General features: G+C 41.7%; 2 protein-coding genes across 7 annotated transcripts in view; both read right to left on the bottom strand.

Annotated features, from left to right (window-relative positions):
* FAXC (failed axon connections homolog, metaxin like GST domain containing) overlaps window positions 1-1,789 on the bottom strand; it is a 30,016-nt gene extending 28,227 nt beyond the window's left edge. The window contains exons 1-2 of one of the 3 annotated variants that reach the window (XM_083433537.1): window positions 1,418-1,789; window positions 797-1,316 (exon numbers count right to left, since the gene is read on the bottom strand). In XM_083433537.1, coding sequence (XP_083289663.1) covers window positions 797-1,050 — 254 coding nt within the window. In that variant the 5' untranslated portion in view covers window positions 1,051-1,316; window positions 1,418-1,789. Of the gene's footprint in view, window positions 1-796; window positions 1,390-1,417 lie in introns of those variants that run through there. The other 2 variants (XM_083433539.1, XM_083433538.1) reach the window with 2 other exon arrangements.
* A 4,179-nt stretch (window positions 1,790-5,968) lies between these two features.
* On the bottom strand, window positions 5,969-14,600 carry COQ3 (coenzyme Q3, methyltransferase). 4 transcript variants are annotated; one of them, XM_083433583.1, is made up of 8 exons: window positions 14,438-14,584; window positions 13,852-13,920; window positions 12,742-12,853; window positions 11,600-11,752; window positions 10,926-11,025; window positions 9,883-10,125; window positions 8,518-8,677; window positions 5,969-7,118 (listed from the first exon to the last, which is right to left on the bottom strand). In XM_083433583.1, exons 2-8 carry the CDS (start codon window positions 13,856-13,858, stop codon window positions 6,913-6,915), a joined length of 981 nt encoding a protein of 326 aa, XP_083289709.1. In that variant the 5' UTR covers window positions 13,859-13,920; window positions 14,438-14,584; the 3' UTR covers window positions 5,969-6,912. The 4 variants fall into 4 exon arrangements, with proteins under 4 accessions (XP_083289709.1, XP_083289710.1, XP_083289708.1 ...); XM_083433584.1 differs by having other exon boundaries at window positions 13,852-14,144; window positions 14,438-14,572; XM_083433582.1 differs by lacking the exon at window positions 13,852-13,920 and having other exon boundaries at window positions 14,438-14,600.
* Between the last annotated feature and the right edge of the window lie 2,791 nt (window positions 14,601-17,391).

Genomic DNA, 17,391 nt, shown 5'->3' with positions numbered 1-17,391 from the left:
GCGGCATAAACACATACCTATAATAGGGTAGAGAGGGCCATATAAACCAATGGCACAACCCACCAGGAAGTCTCCAGTGCAAGCCCTTTTTGTCAGGAGGCTGTCCATGGGGACTACTATTCTGTATGCCCAACCAGTATTACTTGGCTGTGTGTCAAGTACTCCATAATAACCACATTGCAAGAAACCCAAAACAAACCACACCCCTACGAAGTGTCCACAACAACTGCTAGCATTTAAGAGCTGTGCATATATTATTATTGGGATATTATTTTTCCCTAGTCCCTAACCTTAAAACATAGTTGGCATGGCCTGATCAGCTTGAAGCGCATTATAAAACTCACCTTTATTCATGGGAGGGGCATGAAAACCTGTCTGCAAATCGCACCTGGAAGCCCCCCATCCTTCAGCTGCAGGCTGCATTTACTCAGTGCAATAAAAACACTCTATATATGCTCAGAGGGTCATGACAAGCGTTTCACGGGAGCACTGGCACTGAAAACAGGTTCCGGGGTTGGTGGACCTTGGGCTCAGACTAAGGCCTGCAGTTGTGATGGTCCACATTGAAACAAAGAAGGTGCAGCTTCTCTTTCTGCGGGTATCCTGGAACCCATTTGATCGATGCATGATGGCTGATCACAACCCGTCCCTTCCCCCACCCAGCAAGGAATCCCCCACCCCACCCTAGGAAAACAGCCCTCCTCCCTAGGGGTGCCCTTGCTGCGCGCTATTTTGCACCTCTTAGCTCTCCATCTCTCTCCCCCAAAGACCCCCCCCGGAGGTGCCCCCCTCTCACCTGATGGCCAGGAGCTCGTGGAGCAGGTAGGCAGCGGCGGCGAGCAAGGCTCCCCCGGTCAGATAGAGGGTTTTCTTCCACCACGAATCGGACCCCAGCCCGGCCATGACCCCGCCGTAATCCTGCAGAGGGAAAGCGATGATCTCCCCATAAAACGAGAAGCGCTCGTCGGAGCCCGCGCACCAGAGGCTCTGGTTCCGGCTGAGATCCACCACGCACGACCTGGACGAGGCGAAGCCAACCCCCCAGGGCATGCTGCGCGGCGAGGGCGGCGCTGGATCCCGGTTCCCCCAACGAGCACGGGCGCAGCCAGGGCCGGCGTCTGCATCGGGGGGAGAAGCAGGCGGCGAGCCGGAGGTTTAGTTAGAGGCGGAGGAGGAAGAGGAAAAGGAAAGCGAGAGCAGCAGCCGCGCCGGGTCTCCTTGGCGAGCTCTGCAACATCATCATCACCGTCCTCCTGCAGCTGCTTCTCGCCTTTGTGCCTTTGCATGCAGGAGGGGTGATGTCATGGCTCTCCTGCCTTGGGGAAAACAAACAAATAAATCAATAAACCTTAGGATCAATTCATCTACCCTGAAACCTCCTCTTCCCCCCCCCCCCCCGCGATCCAAGCGCACCCACCCAAGCCTGCCTCCCACTGTGGCGTCGGCTGGAGGGAGGACGAGGAAGGTCGCGGCGGCAAAAGGGCAGGTCTGCCCAGAGCTCTGGGACAAACAGGGCGGGGATCGATGCGGGATTGATGGCTGGTTTGGAAGGAGAAAGCGCGCCCCGGTCTGCTTCATTGGCTCATCATCATGGTGCTGTCCTTCCTTCCCTGCAGCTTTCACAACATTAGACCGGACCGTGTCACGTGGGTGGCGTTCAGGTGTGTGTGGGGGGGGAGGGCTGGACGCAGCATCCTAACAAATAAAAGCATGCGTTCTCGTTGGTAAACAAAACCCCTGCTTTTTTAGAAGATGCGGGTTTTTATTTATTTCAATTATTAGTTTTCCTTCCATGTTTGGCCATGAGGACCAAGTAGTGTGATCTTAGGCATGTTTACTTAGAAGCAAGTCTCACTCTAGATTCAATAGGGCTGGCTCTCAAATAAGCGTCCAGACAAAAGATTTGCTGCCTAGCTCCTCTTGGCCCTCAGAACCGTGGTTGCTTCATTCATCACCATACACCTGGCCCAGAAGTCATCAAGCAGTTTGGGCAGAGGACCGTTGTTGCTTTTTTGCAGAGAACGGGGTGGGTCCCTGATGGAGCCCATTGCCACTTTCTCAAATGGCATTGATGCAAAGGCCTCCTGGCATGGATTGGCATGGACTGCTCTTCCAAACCCCTCTTGGGAGGGAAAGGGTGACACCAGAGCTTACTAGCTGCTGAATCATATCATAGGAAACAGCTAATTTTCCCACCCATGTTACCCGAGATGCCTCTGCAGATTGGGAGAAAATGTTCACAATACAGCCGATATTCTTCCTCCCAATTTAGGGTGGCAAGTCTGAGGTTATCCTTACAAGCCTAAGAAACAGTCTAGAGCAGATCTAAATGCCAAGGCCGTTTAATGATAACGAAATTACTTAGCAAACTTCCATTTGTCTTCCCATTATGATTTTCATTACTGTCCCTTGAAATCTACTTCTTCCTGTAATTATAAAAGTATTTTTCTTTTGTTAGACATTTCTTTCTTTCTGCAGAGAGTCTACTGACTGAGGACAACTTGTCCTTTTTCTATTATAAAGTGCATCTTCTTTTCCAATTAGCTTCCTGCTTACCACTTTAAAGATGACTTCCATCATACATATTTAAGAATCCATCAGTAGAGTAATCTTGATGTCAATAATTGGAAAGGGGAAGCCTTGTGGTTATGGGAATGTTGTTGCGCAACCAGGCAAACAAACATTAACAAATCAATGAACATTTCAAAAATTGTGCATTTACTTGTATCTAACAGGACATGAATGATTATTACTTCACAACTGTATGCTATGGGAATGGGAGTAAAATGCTTTCCCCCTCCCCCTCCCCCCAATTAGTCCACAACTGGAAAGCCAAAACGGAGACCTGGGTTCAGAACCACATTCTGCATCAAGTTTGCTAGGTGACCTTGAAATAATGATTATCTGAGAGTGTAGGCAGTAGCGAAGCTCATGCTCTACTACTGGGGGCAGAGAGCAGGTGGGGTGTGGCTGGCGCCCCCCCCCTGGGGGGGCATGACGTGCACCTGTGAGGGCATGGCGTCCGCCACGTGGGGGGCATGGCACATGTCTGGGGGGAGCACCACTATGGCACCCTATTGGAATAGTGGTATTGGGGGCGATCTGCTCCCTCCACACTCCGGTTCCTCTGCCAGTGAGTGTAGGTTACGAGGAAGATGGGAGATAGAGTCAGTTATGCCACCCGATCTCCTTAAAAGGGAAAGGAGGGGAATATGTAATACAGTGGTACCTCTGGATGCGTACGGGATCCGTTCTGGAGCCCTGTTCGCATCCTGAAGCGAACGCAACCCACGTCCGCGCGTCTGCGGGTTGCGATTCGCTGCTTCCACGCATGATGTCATCTTTTTTTCTTTCTTCTGTTTTATTAAATTTGCTTAGTAACATAACATTATTATATATATTCTATAAAACAAAGAATACAGAACAAAATTCATTCATACTACAATGCCTAAATACATAACATTAATATATTGGTTTCTGAAAAAAAGGCTTACATAACAAAATCAATTCAAAATACCATCCGGTTTACTTTTTTTTTTTCCTCCCTCCCCACTCCAGCCCTCCCCACCCCCGGTCAGGCCTTCCTTCTTCATATTTTTATCCATGTACACAGTCTGTTCATTCGAGCTTGTATGTTAGGGTTGGCTTCCCCTCTTTCTATCCAGTTCCTGTAAAATGCCCATTTATTTGTGATTCTTTGGCATTTAGTTTCCCATCTATCCTCTGCCACTATCTGTGCAAATATTTCTGATTGTACATATTCAAAAACATAATCATTCCATTTTTCCATATTCCATTTGGCCTTTTCTTTCCATCCCAAAGCAATAACTGCCATTCCAGCTAGAATCATAATCTTGTACAACTCTTGTTTATTACTCTTTACTTCGTTATTTCCCAGTATTCCTGAAAATAACAAATCACTATTAACTTCAATGTTTATTTGAAATAATCCAGAAATTACCTTTATAATCTTTTGCCAATATTCCTTAACCAGATTACATTCCCACCACATGTGTGAATATAATCCTTTTTCCTGACCACAATGCCAGCATTTGGGACTAAACCCTTTAACTATATAAGCCATTTGTGCCGGAGTTCTATATCATTTTAATAAAAATTTTCCACTTAATTCTTTATACTTTCCTATTTTAATATTGTTTATGCATGGTGTCATCTTGAGCATCTGCGGATGAGCGAGCGGTGAAACCCGGAAGTAACGTGCTCCGTTACTTCCGGGTCGCCAAGGAGTGCAACCCGAAAATGCTCAACCCGAAGCTACTTCAACCCGAGGTATGACTGTACAGCTATTTCTATTGCGTGTACTTTGGCTTAGTAAAGATACTGGGGATAGCTCCAAAGGTTTTCCAGAAAAGGTGGATCATATACAGTGGTACCTCAGGTTAAGAACTTAATTCGTTCTGGAGGTCCATTCTTAACCTGAAACTGTTCCTAATCTGAGGTACCACTTTAGCTAATGGGGCCTCCTGCTGCTGCCGCGCCACCACCGCGTGATTTCTGTTCTTATCCTGAAGCAAAGTTCTTAACCTGAGGTACTATTTCTGGGTTAGCAGAGTTTGTAACCGTCTGTAACCCGAGGTACCACTGTAGTTTAGCTCAGAAAACAGGGATCTAGTTTCAATCCCTTTGTGTACTAAATCTATGGAAAATATACAGACTATACTTAATATAGACACTATACCTTTAGTGATACCCAGAGAATTTGCCATTCACATTTCAGATGAGTTTTAGTAGTAATAAAGCTCACTGGCTTTTTGTCATGGAATACCATAGTAGATTATCGTTTGTTAACAGGATGCAACAGATGGAGTTGAACATTTCCTGAATTTGGTAGCTATATGGCCACTATAGAGATATTCTAGCAGGTTAGACTTAATGGGGCAGTGGTTTTTACACCTTATAATCTCCTACCATAGAAGTCAAGACTTCAAACCTTTAGCTACTTAACTGGAAGCAAACCCCATTAAACTAAATGGCACCTGCTTCTGAATCGTCATACAGAGTCAGGGCTAGATTTCTCTCAGTAGGAATGTGACAATTTTGTGCAATCCAAAATATCTTGCTAGAATTCTTGTTTTCCCACAATCCTTACTGTCACAGTAGTGACTGAAAGGCATAGAGTTCCTCAAATAAAAAAAGCCCTCATGAATGGTTTCAACTTCTACAAGTGTTAAAACCTGTGTTCTTTCCCTAGTTCTATTTTTATTTACATGTTTCCTTGACTTCTTTTCCCATTTTTCTGATAAAATGCAAGAGCTATACAAGATTGTATCTGCCCCTATTCAATCCCCTGCTGACAGCACAGCCCTTTGCTATCAACAGTGAGCGAGTAGTGGCAGATACACTCTCCTGCAATTCTTGCCTTAATTGTTTCTAGGGTGCAAGACTATAAGGTAGGACCAGCTTTGTTCTCCTGAAGCCTGGATCAAAGAGATATAAAAGGCTGCTACAAATACAGCAACAGGAAGTTAATAAAGCCATGGTTCCATGTTACTACCAAGAAAGAAAGCTGCTGGTGAGGAACAACATCCTTTAAGTACACTACCTCAGCTATTTCTCCACGGACAACAAATAATGCTGCAAGAGTCTCCATTCATTGCAAAGCAAAGCAGTAATTTGGGGAAGTTTCATAGAATTATCCCATCTTTTACTTTTACAAAAATAAGCCTGCAACACAATTTTGCCTTGCAACATTCTATTGAGAAGTGCCTACATTTTTATTGCCAGAGATGGAATTTGTCTGTTCCTCTGATTAGGCACCAATGGTGCTATTGCAACCAACCTCACATGAAATATTGATTGTAATATTTAATGGAATTATTCTTCATCATTTCGAAGGGTGGTAAAAGCTATTTTAGCAAAAAGCTTTTGTGGTTTGGTACTAGAGATCTTGCTGGTGCAGTTCAGATTTTAGAATTTAGCATAAGAAGGAATAAGTCTTAGCCACTGCCATTTTTCAAAATCAGTTTATTTCTAGGCATTAGCTTCATGAAAGAAGAGACCAGATTTACACTGTACCTCCCCCACCCCACCCCAGTTAGTGATATATGTTCTCAAAGCACATTTTCCAATTCAAGGTTCTTTAAGTCAGGTGACTTCAATATCTAGTAGAGTACAGCTTACCCTGCATTTCCTTAGATCACTGGACAAGCCTTAATTTCCAGTCTGGACATCATACCAAGGTCCCATGGAGTCTAGGGATCAGAATGTGCCAAGGCACAGTTCAAGTGACAAAAACATTCTAGAGTCTGTCCCTACAGCTATGGAGAATGCATGGCTGTATTTTGCCACAAGCACACGTATTTCCAACATGATAGTCTCCACATAGGAGCAGTGCATTAAGCAACCCTCTGCTCACCCACATATTGAACAGCAACTCCTAATACGTCAAGAAATAGTCCTTGCATTGAGTAAAGTCTTGGTTCCATTGCATGTACCCATAACAGGATACCTGAAGATCAACAGGCAAGCAAGATATAAGTAGGGCTTTATTTCTTAGACAATCTGTTGAACTAGGATAATAAAAGCAATTCAGCTATTAAAAATACAAAATGCAGCATTTTAAACCAGTAACTCTAAAGTCTATGAAAATAATTATTCTCTGGAATTTTAGAGGCATGCATTTTAAGAACTCTTTCACAAAGAACTGCCCTTTTCCCAAAAACTTGCACAGCACACCTAATCTGTAGGTATACAATTGACTCATTATTTAACATAACTCATCTCTGAGAGCTTTGTAGATCTGATACTGTGGAGAATGAACCATTCTTTACCACAAGACAGACTGGCAGACACATTCTAACATCCAGCACTGTGAACACAATACTGCTTGTTCCTTCCTGGTTCATTACAGTTATTTATGCAAATCTTCCTCCAACTTCCAACTATCTCTCGCTATAAAGTCTTAGCTGGAGGTTCTGATGCCATAGTTTTTGTCTGGAGCTGCTCTTTGTCTGTTTCTAGATTTGGATCCACTTGTTCCTGTATATCTGATTTTACAGCATGGAGTGCATAGTTAATACTAGTGCTTTCAGTCCAGCTCCAGGACCCAAACAGGGGGTTGTACAACATTCCTTTCACTGTCTTGACTAAAAAGCCATCTGTAAGAAAGGAGAGAGAGACAGCATAAGGAGACTATTCTTTAAAAGGACCTAACATCCACAGTAAACATGTGCAAAATTTCCTGTAATGTCATTCTGGCACAATGGTGGTGTTGTCTCAATAAACTGCAAGCCAAAGCAGCATTAGGAACAGGTTTTAAGTCTTGATGCTATCAAAACATTCAAGAATGTTCATCCCAAGTAAAATGTATCATGCTGAATACAGTGCTCCAAATTCAAATTAGCACCTGGCTGATTATTTTTGAATTATGACTAAAATCACAGGTTAACACATGCATTAACCCAAACCCAGAGTCAAAACAAATTACCTATCTTTAGAAAGTTGATGTTTATAATCATTTTTAAAGGACACCTACAATTTACACACCAACATTTTACACATCAGATGATCCAATAGTCAGTGTTTAGGTATATCTACATGTTCCTGTGTGTGTACATACCACTTCATCATTTCATTGTCAGCGCTCTCCCTCCCCCAAGTGGAATAAACACTGTTACCCAAACCTGCTACTTGTAGAACGGTACACTTGCCCCTTCCCAACCCCATGATATCATACAGTAAATCTTCTCACTGATGCTTAATTAACATAAATTCCTAAAGCAGAGAAACTGTTTTATGATAGAATCCCTTCTGAAAATACACTTTAAATGCAACCTACAAAAATCAGGGTGAAAACGGGACACCGAAAAAGGACTAACAGGGCAAACCTATGTTCACTCGGAAGAAAGTCCTATTTAATTCAATAGAGCTCAACCCCAGGAAAGTGGGGTTAGAACTGCAGGACTCACTTCTGACAGGGACAAGATGCTGCTCTCCCTGACACCTTCCCCCTTTTAATTATTTACAGTCATTCTTCACCACTCTTCATCAAAGGATTCCAGGGTTGTGGGTGTAAGTGTGAACAAATTCACAAAACTGTCTTTCACTTCCCGGTGTAAGCCTGGCAGGTCTTTTGATTTAGAAGAGTTTGGATTTGATATCCCGCTTTATCACTACCCAAAGGAGTCTCAAAGTGGCTAACATTCTCCTTTCCCTTCCTCCCCCACAACAAACACTCTGTGAGGTGAGTGGGGCTGAGAGACTTCAAAGAAGTATGACCGGCCCAAGGTCACCCAGCAGCTGCATGTGGAGGAGCGGAGACGCGAACCCGGTTCCTCAGATTACGAGACTACCGCTCTTAACCACTACACCACACTGGCTCTAGATTTAGTATTTCATACACCTTAGATTCCCCCCACCCATTGACTACATATGATTACTCTGCAAAGCATGCTTGCTTTATGCGACACCTGTATCAAGGGATAGTTAAGGTCAGCTAGCAGCCAAACTTGAAGGAAGCTACTGACTATGTCCTTTCATTGGGGTTTAAACACTTACTTGACTCTAGGAGCCTCTCTAGCTCCTCAGGCGGTATGAACTTCTCCCAATCATGGGTGCCTGTCGGAACAATGCCCAATACTCTCTCAGCTACCACAATGCCAAAGATGTAGGACAGCTGTGATTTGTTGATTGTAGTAATAAATAAGGAGCCTTCCGGCTTAAACAACAACAGCACAAGTGTTAGCACATCTGTCATGTATACACAATATAACTAGCAGCATCCAGTTAGTGTGTGAAAATCAGGATTGTCACCAAAGTAAATAAAAAAAAAAATGTGGTTCAAGCTTAAATTGATTTTAAAAATCTTTACAGATTTCCAAGACATTGCAGCAGACCCCATCTTAGAAAAAGAATTTCCTTACATATGTGCATATAATGCTTCTTCAAATATTATGCTTGCCTCCAGTTTTCTGGAATAAAACTATTTTAAAATTCTGCCATCCCTACAAATACTGGCACCTTTCATGCCAATCACCAGATTTTTAATTGGTGAAACTACCCTATCAGCCAAGTAATGTAACTCTAATCATGTAGGCCTAGCCAAAACATATTTGCGTGGGTCAATTCAAAAACAGGTCTCATCAGAGTTGTTTGAATTTGTACTATAAGCAATGCAATTTATACTGAAGCCAAATTCAAATTTATTCATGTTACTATGGTTCTGAGATTGGTATACAGAATATCTGCTAAGCATTACTGCAATATTTTTGTGCACTAATAACTGTTTGGCTTGTTTCTATAAGAAAACAATCTAGGGCCCCATCTGCATTCTATATTCAAAGCAGTATTGTATCACTTTAACAGTCATGTCTTCTTCCCCAAAATCCAGGGAACAGTAGTTTGTTAAGGATGCTGAAAGTTGTGACAAGACTGCTATTCCTCTCACAGAGTTATAACTCCTAATGGTTTAATAGTCAAACCCTCTTTGCAGGGAATGCTGCCAGTTGTAGCTCTGTGAGGAACAGGGTGCCACAAGCCACAAGGCAGGGTTATGTGATCGCTAAACTACTATTATTTACCCTGGGGCCCTTGGGATAAATAGAACTCAAAATATCTACTTATTTATTTTGTGTTTTATAATTTATTTCCTTCATGTTTTTAGGTAAACGTAACAGATCTGTACCCAGAACCCATTTATTGTCTGGTTCATTTCCTCAGCAGGAAAAAGTGCAATATTCTAAAGGTTGTGTTTGTTTTCAATCTGGATAATTTGAATCAATAAGGGTTGCATAAAATTACACTCTTTAGCACAGAGCAAGTCAAAAAAAAAAGGAAACCAATGCAAAACATTTCTTATAATCAACAGCTTAATTTTACAGTGCAAATGATTCAGCATTCTTTTTTTGCTTTCTTCCAACTCACTTTTAACACTTTGCTGCAGCACCTGATAAACATTTCCACATCAGCCACATGTTCTACAACTTCAGAAGCTACAATGACGTCAAATGTGTCTGATGCCTCTTCCACAATATCCTCTAGCGTACAGGATTTGTACTGTATTCTCTCAGCCAGGACTGGATCAAATGATTTATGCAGTTCTGCTGTTCTAATGCTGTCTTCCAGAGGATCGATCCCAGTAACCGAAGCTCCCAGTCTACCTAGAGGCTAAGACCATAGACACGTTAGTCTCTTCTGCTTAAAAAAAAAAAAGAATATGTAACCAAGTTGTTATTTGATTAGAAGGAAGTTACTGAAGAGCTTAAAGTAAAATCCAAAGCTTCCTCTCTAACATCTATCCCTTTGGTGTCTCTCCACCCCCACCCAAAAAAACCCCTACTGGAATAATAGAAGGGACAGATCCAATAATATTCAATTATTTTACTTTTTCTAGGTTGATTAAGAAGAACCGATCATCATAAGCATAGTTGCAGCTTAGACTGCCAATTATAATAAATAGCTAATTCTAGAAACTTCTAGAAACTGTAGACCACACATACTATAAAAAGTGAATCATGCATAAGGCTTCAATCCTGTCAGCACCTACTTGGAAGTAAGGATCACTGAACACAGTGCAAAATAAAAGTAAAAAAAAAAAAAAAAACTTTGTGGAAGTTCCAGCAAATTAGGGAACTTTAAACCTTTCCACAAAATCAGTTGAAGTGTGTTCGGGCTCACAGTTTAGCTCTACAACTAAATTCTGCATTTCCAGCAAGAACACAGCAACATCCTGCCTGCACATAATAAATATGTGCATCGGCACACACACCATAGCATTTTGCTTTACTAGACTATCTTACTATAAGTAATACCATAATGAACTAATAGAGCAGATTGCAAGAGGGTCTTCTAGTTAAACAAGTACTTGGAAGAACAAAATAAGCACTATTCAAAACTTCAGTGCTGTGCTACTTCAAAACAAAGGGCCAGGGATAAGAAAATTTATTATCAAAAGGAGTAAGCCCTACCTCAGTTAACAATCCACCACCACAGCCAACATCCAGGATCTTCACACCAGAGAGAGGGCTTCCAGGCTGATGATCATTTCTCATATTTAAAACAGTATCTCTTACACAAAGTACAAAACAAATTATGTTTTAATTATGACCATCCACCAGTAAAGAGCTTTTAGTTGATCAAGTACACTTGCATATTACCAAAGCCTCAAAATGTTTGCCTTGTTGAGATATGGAATGAAATCAGGAAACTTTCTGATTACTAAACAAAGGTTTAGGTTTATAGGAGGAAGAGCCATCCTTAATATTCTCTTCTTTTTCATCTCCTATTATAATACACACTCCAGAATCAACACTGGCTCAAAAATAAAGACCCATATGCTTACCTCATAGCTCCCATTATTAAAACACACCCTCACTAAGTGAAATTGGTCTCCACTAAGCTCAAATCCTATACACCTTTATATGAGAGAAAGCCCCATTCAGCTCATTGGCACATACTTGTGAATAGGACTGCTCATTCAGTCTACCACTTAAAGTCTACAGCTCCAGTTGTAATAGCTTTGTACTCAGTAAATATTTAAGCTAAGCAATACAAAGGAAGACACCTCTACTCTAAAAGGTGATGTGTTACAATTTTCAGATTCCCAGAAGTATGTAAAAGCTGACCCATTCCAAAACCTTACCTAATAAATGGCACTCTAATATCATTCATAGAATGAAGAGCTGCATAATCTCCATGCTCATCCCACCATTTATGTGCCAGGAGTTGGAATTTTTTCATCTCCTTTGGATCGACTGTTGTTTGTGACATGCTGTAGTGGCTCTCTGTGAGTAACCTAAACATCAAAGGTGTTACTACATTAGGTGGCATAAAAACAGGGATCAGCTAGCAAAAAATGATTTTAGAAGTGCAACAAGAAGTTTCCTTTATGAAAAAGAGAAATTTCACGAGTGGATAAATTCAGATTACAGTTGGACCCCACATGATCGTTCCTTACATTGAAGGCTAATGTATTTGGGAAATAGTTTTATCAATGGCTAATAAACACAACAGCTTCATGGAAGCTGTTCAGGGAGTGACATTATGCCTCTGAATACCAATTGGTGGAGTATGAAAGATGGTGGTTTTCACGGCCTGCTTATGAACTTCAAAAAAATCTAGCTAGCCACCCTAGGGTTAGTTGGGCCCTTGGTTTGAATCAACAGAGCACTTATTACATTCATGTTGACAAAGTCTAGCATGCACAGACCCAATTATATCTATTAGAGACTACAAACTATCTGACCTATGTAGAGACAAATAATTCACAAATCACATCCAGTAGTCCCAGAGGTGGATGTGCCAAATCCTGCTGCCCAATATATATAAATTATGTCTTACCAACATGTAATGACCCTTTTGTTTGAATAAAACAAATGGCTGTCCATTAGCAAGGTTTGCCATGCCACTACGTAAAACATTGGTGGCAGGGACACTAACATAGTGGCACAAAATGTGCTTTATGCTTACAATACAAAGGTACAAGCGTCCAGAATGCTACTAGTTTGTAGGCCATGTACCAAGAGAGTTACAGATTACACTACTGTTATTTTTTTACTTATTAAGAAATGTATGAAAACCATAACCCCCTCCCAAAAAACCCACAACCTTCATTTTGAGCTGAGTCGATCATTATGAAGTAATCAGAAAATACAGAAAGTGTGGGAGGTCATTATTTTTGTTTATTACTATGTTATGCATTTTTGTGTTTTTATATTGTAAACCACTCTGTGATCCTTGGATGAAGGATGGAACAGAAATTTAATAGATAAGAATAATACTCACATTGTGTTCCTTGCTTGAATCAAACTAACAAATATATGATATTTTAACTGATTTTTACACCTCTTAAGGAAGGGTATTTGGAGTATCTGAGGAGGCTGTCCATAGTGATTACCTGGAGAGAGAGAAGTAAAGCAATTTTTGTTGTAAGCTTCCTGGCCCAACAATTTTTAAAACTCCTAAGAATCCCTAATACATCTGAGTTTCTAGCTGAACAGGTTAGCACCTATTTTCTACAAACAATGGCTGCAAACGGTTGGCTCATGTAACATTTTGGAGTTCTTTCAGCAGCATATAATGTTTTGCACATTTTCATAATTAGTCTCAGGAATCAGATTGTTTTAATCCAAAAGGGCAACCATGTGTTACCACAGTTATACATAAGTTATGTTAGTGACACTGCTTTTTAATGGGCTGAAACTACTATGTGCAAGAGTTCCTTTTCCCATACTGACACACCATTGCTATAAGATCAGCAGATCAGGCACTCCTCATCTAATATGGTGCAAGAGTCACCACCCTTTTCGGTGGTGGATCCTTGCAGCTTGGGATCCTTGCACATGCATCTTGCCTCATTTCTTTACAGATCCAAGTAGCTAGTAAACACAGCTTTTCAGCGGGCAATTGGAGGAGATGAGACCTGATTGTTGCTGTGATGAAAAACTGTTATTCAGTGATTTGTTGTATGTTTTTACTGGATTTTACATATCCTTATTTACTTGCTTTGATTTTAAACCATCCTGTGGCCTACCTCGAAGGTGAAAGATCCACACCCTCACACTCCAGTGATAATTTCAATGCAAACTTAACATTCAATAGAATAAGCTAGTGACATGAGGATCAGACAACTTGGTTGGGGCTGTGAAAATTCATCCAAAGTTAGATGGCAAAGCTATTTACCCACCTTCTACTGCATTAGCAGCACACCCTAGCACCTTGCAAAATTGCATAACCAGCAAATCGAGGGCCCTGTTCCCAAAGACCTTACAATCAACAGACAGCGGGGAAGCACTACAATGGCAGGGGCAGGCAAATGCGACGAAACCTATCTAGAGCTTTGGCTGTAATCCGTGACAGCTGAAACAATGGGGTAAAAGGAAACGTTAAGCTCACCAGGCATGAATGCAACAGGTGCTGTTTTCTGCTATGTCAATTGGTAGGGCTGTAATTGGTAGGGTTTTCCTAAACAAAAAAAACTCAGTAACTTCCAGGGTGACCTGGTTTTTTTTACTTTTAGAAATATGGCAGCCCTACCAGAGGAAGCCCCACTTGCTAGGGTTGCCCTGTACAATACAGGATTGTCCCCTATTCCAATCTGAAATGCTGCGTCCTGTATTGATACACTTTTGTCTTCTCTCTCTTGCTCTCTCTCGTTAGGGATCCTTTCCAAATGCATGTGAAAGGTCCTGTATTTAAGCCAAGCACAGACAGGGGTGGGTGTGACCAATTCCAAAAGGATCGTCCTGCTAGGCTGCGGCAGATTGTAATGAAATGCTTTGAAGTCACTTCAGCACCAGATTTGGGGGCGGGGGGGGGATCGGCTCCCCAAGCCTTTTACCAGAGCAAAGGTGCCAATTCCGCAGGGATAACAGGGAGCCACCCAGCCGGAGATACGTGCGGAAGAAGCCCGTCAGCATGCAAGGACACCGAAGGTAGGGCAGGACCCCAAAGCCACGGCGAAGCGCAAAGGCTTACTCACAGGAACTCAGGGCGCGCCGGCAAGCCGCCCAGCCTCCCGCCATCTCCCCGCGGAAGACCCACAGCCGCCTGGCCCGGCTGAGGCAGCCGCTCTGCCAGCCCTTCATGGCTCAAGCGGATCTCCGCGCGGTGCCACTCTCAGGCGGGGCTCCACCTCCCGGTCCCTGCACCTACCAATAGGGCTCGCCGTTCCCAGCCACAACCCGCGCTCAACTTCCGGTTCCGGCGAGAAGAGACGCAGCTTTTAGGAATAGCGCCACGGTCATCCTGAAAGGCCGCCGGGGGGGGGGGACAGCCTTGCGGCAAAGTCAGACTGTAGCCGTGCTCGCGGGAGGCGAGGAAGCCGCTTTTTTGAGCAGTTTATTTGTTAGTTTATTTAAAAAATATATATTTATGTACCGCTGTGTCATTAAAAAACAAACCACACACACCCAAATCGGTTAGCAGCAATAAAACATAAAACCATACAATAAAAGACAAAAAGGAAAAAGTTAACAACACAGGCATCAATTTACTACTGTGGGAAGGATGCATTCTTAATTGTCTGCATAGGCCTGAATGGAGAAGTTTACACCAAGGCTGACACAGAAGGAGCTTGCTGAATAATGGCAGATCATTCCACAGGACTGGGCAGATGGCACCAAAGGTTCCCTTTGTTAATTGTCCAAGGAGCCGACCCAACTTGAGGAGTGACAGACGATGCTCCTGCAGATGATCTCTGGGATATAAGGATTCAGGCACTTCCTGAGGTACCCTGGACCTACATTGTTCTGGGCTTTGTAAATTAGTGCAAGAACCTTGAACCTGGTTCCACAGTAAGTGAGCAGTCAAAGCAGCTGTTTTAGCAATGGCATCACAGGTTCTTGACCAGAAGCTTCTGTCAGCTTGGGAGTTTCCAAACCAGACCAAGGGCAGGTCCACATAGAACACATTACAGTAATCCAGCCTCGAGGTTACCAATGCATGGACAACAGCAGCCAAGTTATCCCTGTCCAGGAATAACTATAGTTGGTGAATCAGACAAAGCTGGTAAAAAGTTTAAAGGGGGGTGACTCTTGTTTTAGGTCTTTCTCAGAAATCATCAGTCTCTGTTATAGCCTTTCCTTATTGCAACGTTTCAATATATATTTCATAAAGTGGAGAATAAAATGGCTGGAGCAACAAATGTATATTTTAATATGTACAGTAGGCTAATTTCACCAGCCAAGCACTCGAGTGTGGCCTGGCTCGCAGACAGATGTTCCCTTCCTGCCTTTATGGCTTGCACATGAGGGGAGAAAAAACTTCTGGTTGTTTACAATCTTGTACATGGGATGGTTCTCCGTGAGACCTTCAACCTCCAATAACTCTTCAATTGTCTCTTCATTCAGCACAGAGAATAGACTCTTATCTAGGCAACCGTTTTGATTCCACAAGCACTAGAATAATTGGCAGGGTGTGTAAGAAAGGTGATGAAATTATAAGAAGGTAAGTAACTGATTGTATGGGCTGGTGATGGCACAAGGCACTAAAACCCAAATAGACCCAGACAGCCTCCTTATGTCACTTCTTTGGATCCAAGTCAATCATATTCTGTAGAAAAATTAATTATAGCTCCAGTAAAGGAAACTCAATTTACTTAAAGGCTCATTGTGACAACAGTTTGGTCCCACCATTCTCTCTGTGATGTGTTATATAGACCATTAAGTAAAACCTATGAACCTTTTAAATAGGAAGAGTATGCTCTCTTTATTGGCATACAGACATTACTGAAATTAGTGCACTTGTGTGAATGAAATTTCCATTGATACAGGGAGTGACAAATCCAGCTGGTGTAGTATATAAAAAGCCTCATGCACAATCATTTACTTAACAAATAGAAGTCTAGTATAAAAAGTGGATGCAGTAGATCATAGAAAGCTGTATTCCTCAGTACTTCATTTTAAAATAAATGGGAGCACTGAAAAAAATCTTTGCCCCCACTGTTTTAATTTTTGAACCAAATCTCTCAGATTCTTAGTTATCTAAAAACCAGTTTATCCTTAGAGCTTGTTTCTCTTCTTTCGTTTAAAACTACAGTAGGTTGAATTCATGGAGAAAGAGATGGGAGGACTCTGGGCAACATAATTGTTTGGTGCAGTTCTTTTTATGCAATATTTACCTGGAAGATTTAATGGAACATTCCCAATTGCATATGCCATTGCATTCGTTAGCCATTTTTAAAGGGTATATTTAGTCAGCAGAATTATATTTAAAAACCAAAAAGCATAATACCCCTCATCAGAATGTATTATTTGACATTTTGAAGTTCCCAAGAATTCACAATGTTTGTTGACAGTTGTTTGGGATGGGCAGGTTGTAAATTTGCAGTTTGCAAATGCCTGTTTTTACGAGTTCAGTTCTATCAGCCAAAAGACAATCTCTCTAGATGGTTAATATGTTGGAAAAAGAAGTTTAAAAACTGTCTTGTTTTTTAAAGTGAAACCATATTTCTAGTAATAAGTTGCAAGACCAGACCTAGTTATTTTTATTAACCTTCTGTATCACAGAGTTATTTAATGGTTTCTAATGCAGAAGTTATAGAGTAATAAAACAAATGAATCCAAAATAGATTCTAGCTTCTCTAACCATATGAACCATTATAGAGTGTGCTTTTTAACACAGAAGTAGGATATTGAGGAATAGAGTTTCAAAGTTACAAACTCACATCATACATGTTGTTTACTTACACTTCGCTACTATTTGTGCTTGGCTAATATTGGTATGTTGTACAATAAGAATTATCCACATTTTAGTCACAGACAGTAGGATGATAATTCAATAAATGTTTTTTAAAAACAAAACCCTAGTTCATTTTAACAATTATTTTGCCCGGGGACTGACCGACCTTGAACTATCGAAGGAGGAAACTTAAAACACTGAGAAAATTTAAAACTGACAAACTGTTCAGTATTTTACAAAAGTGTATTGTAAAAA

Source organism: Podarcis tiliguerta, assembly GCF_965153285.1.
Source record: "Podarcis tiliguerta genome assembly, chromosome: 3".
NCBI classification, from domain to species: Eukaryota; Metazoa; Chordata; class Lepidosauria; order Squamata; family Lacertidae; genus Podarcis; species Podarcis tiliguerta.
Note: the sequence above shows the minus strand (reverse complement) of the source record. Positions and strands in the feature narration are given on the sequence as shown.

What these genes read in the sequence shown, in the direction of transcription:
- COQ3 (XM_083433582.1), bottom strand. Translation starts at nt 14,543, where the DNA reads ATGAAGGGCTGGCAGAGCGGCTGCCTCAGCCGGGCCAGGCGGCTGTGG. An exon ending in ATTAGAGTGCCATTTATTAG is followed by an intron (nt 11,026 to 11,599) that starts GTAAGGTTTTGG and finishes ACTTTGTGTAAG; the next exon opens with AGATACTGTTTTAAATATGA. An exon ending in GCTGCAGCAAAGTGTTAAAA is followed by an intron (nt 8,678 to 9,882) that starts GTGAGTTGGAAG and finishes TTGTTGTTTAAG; the next exon opens with CCGGAAGGCTCCTTATTTAT.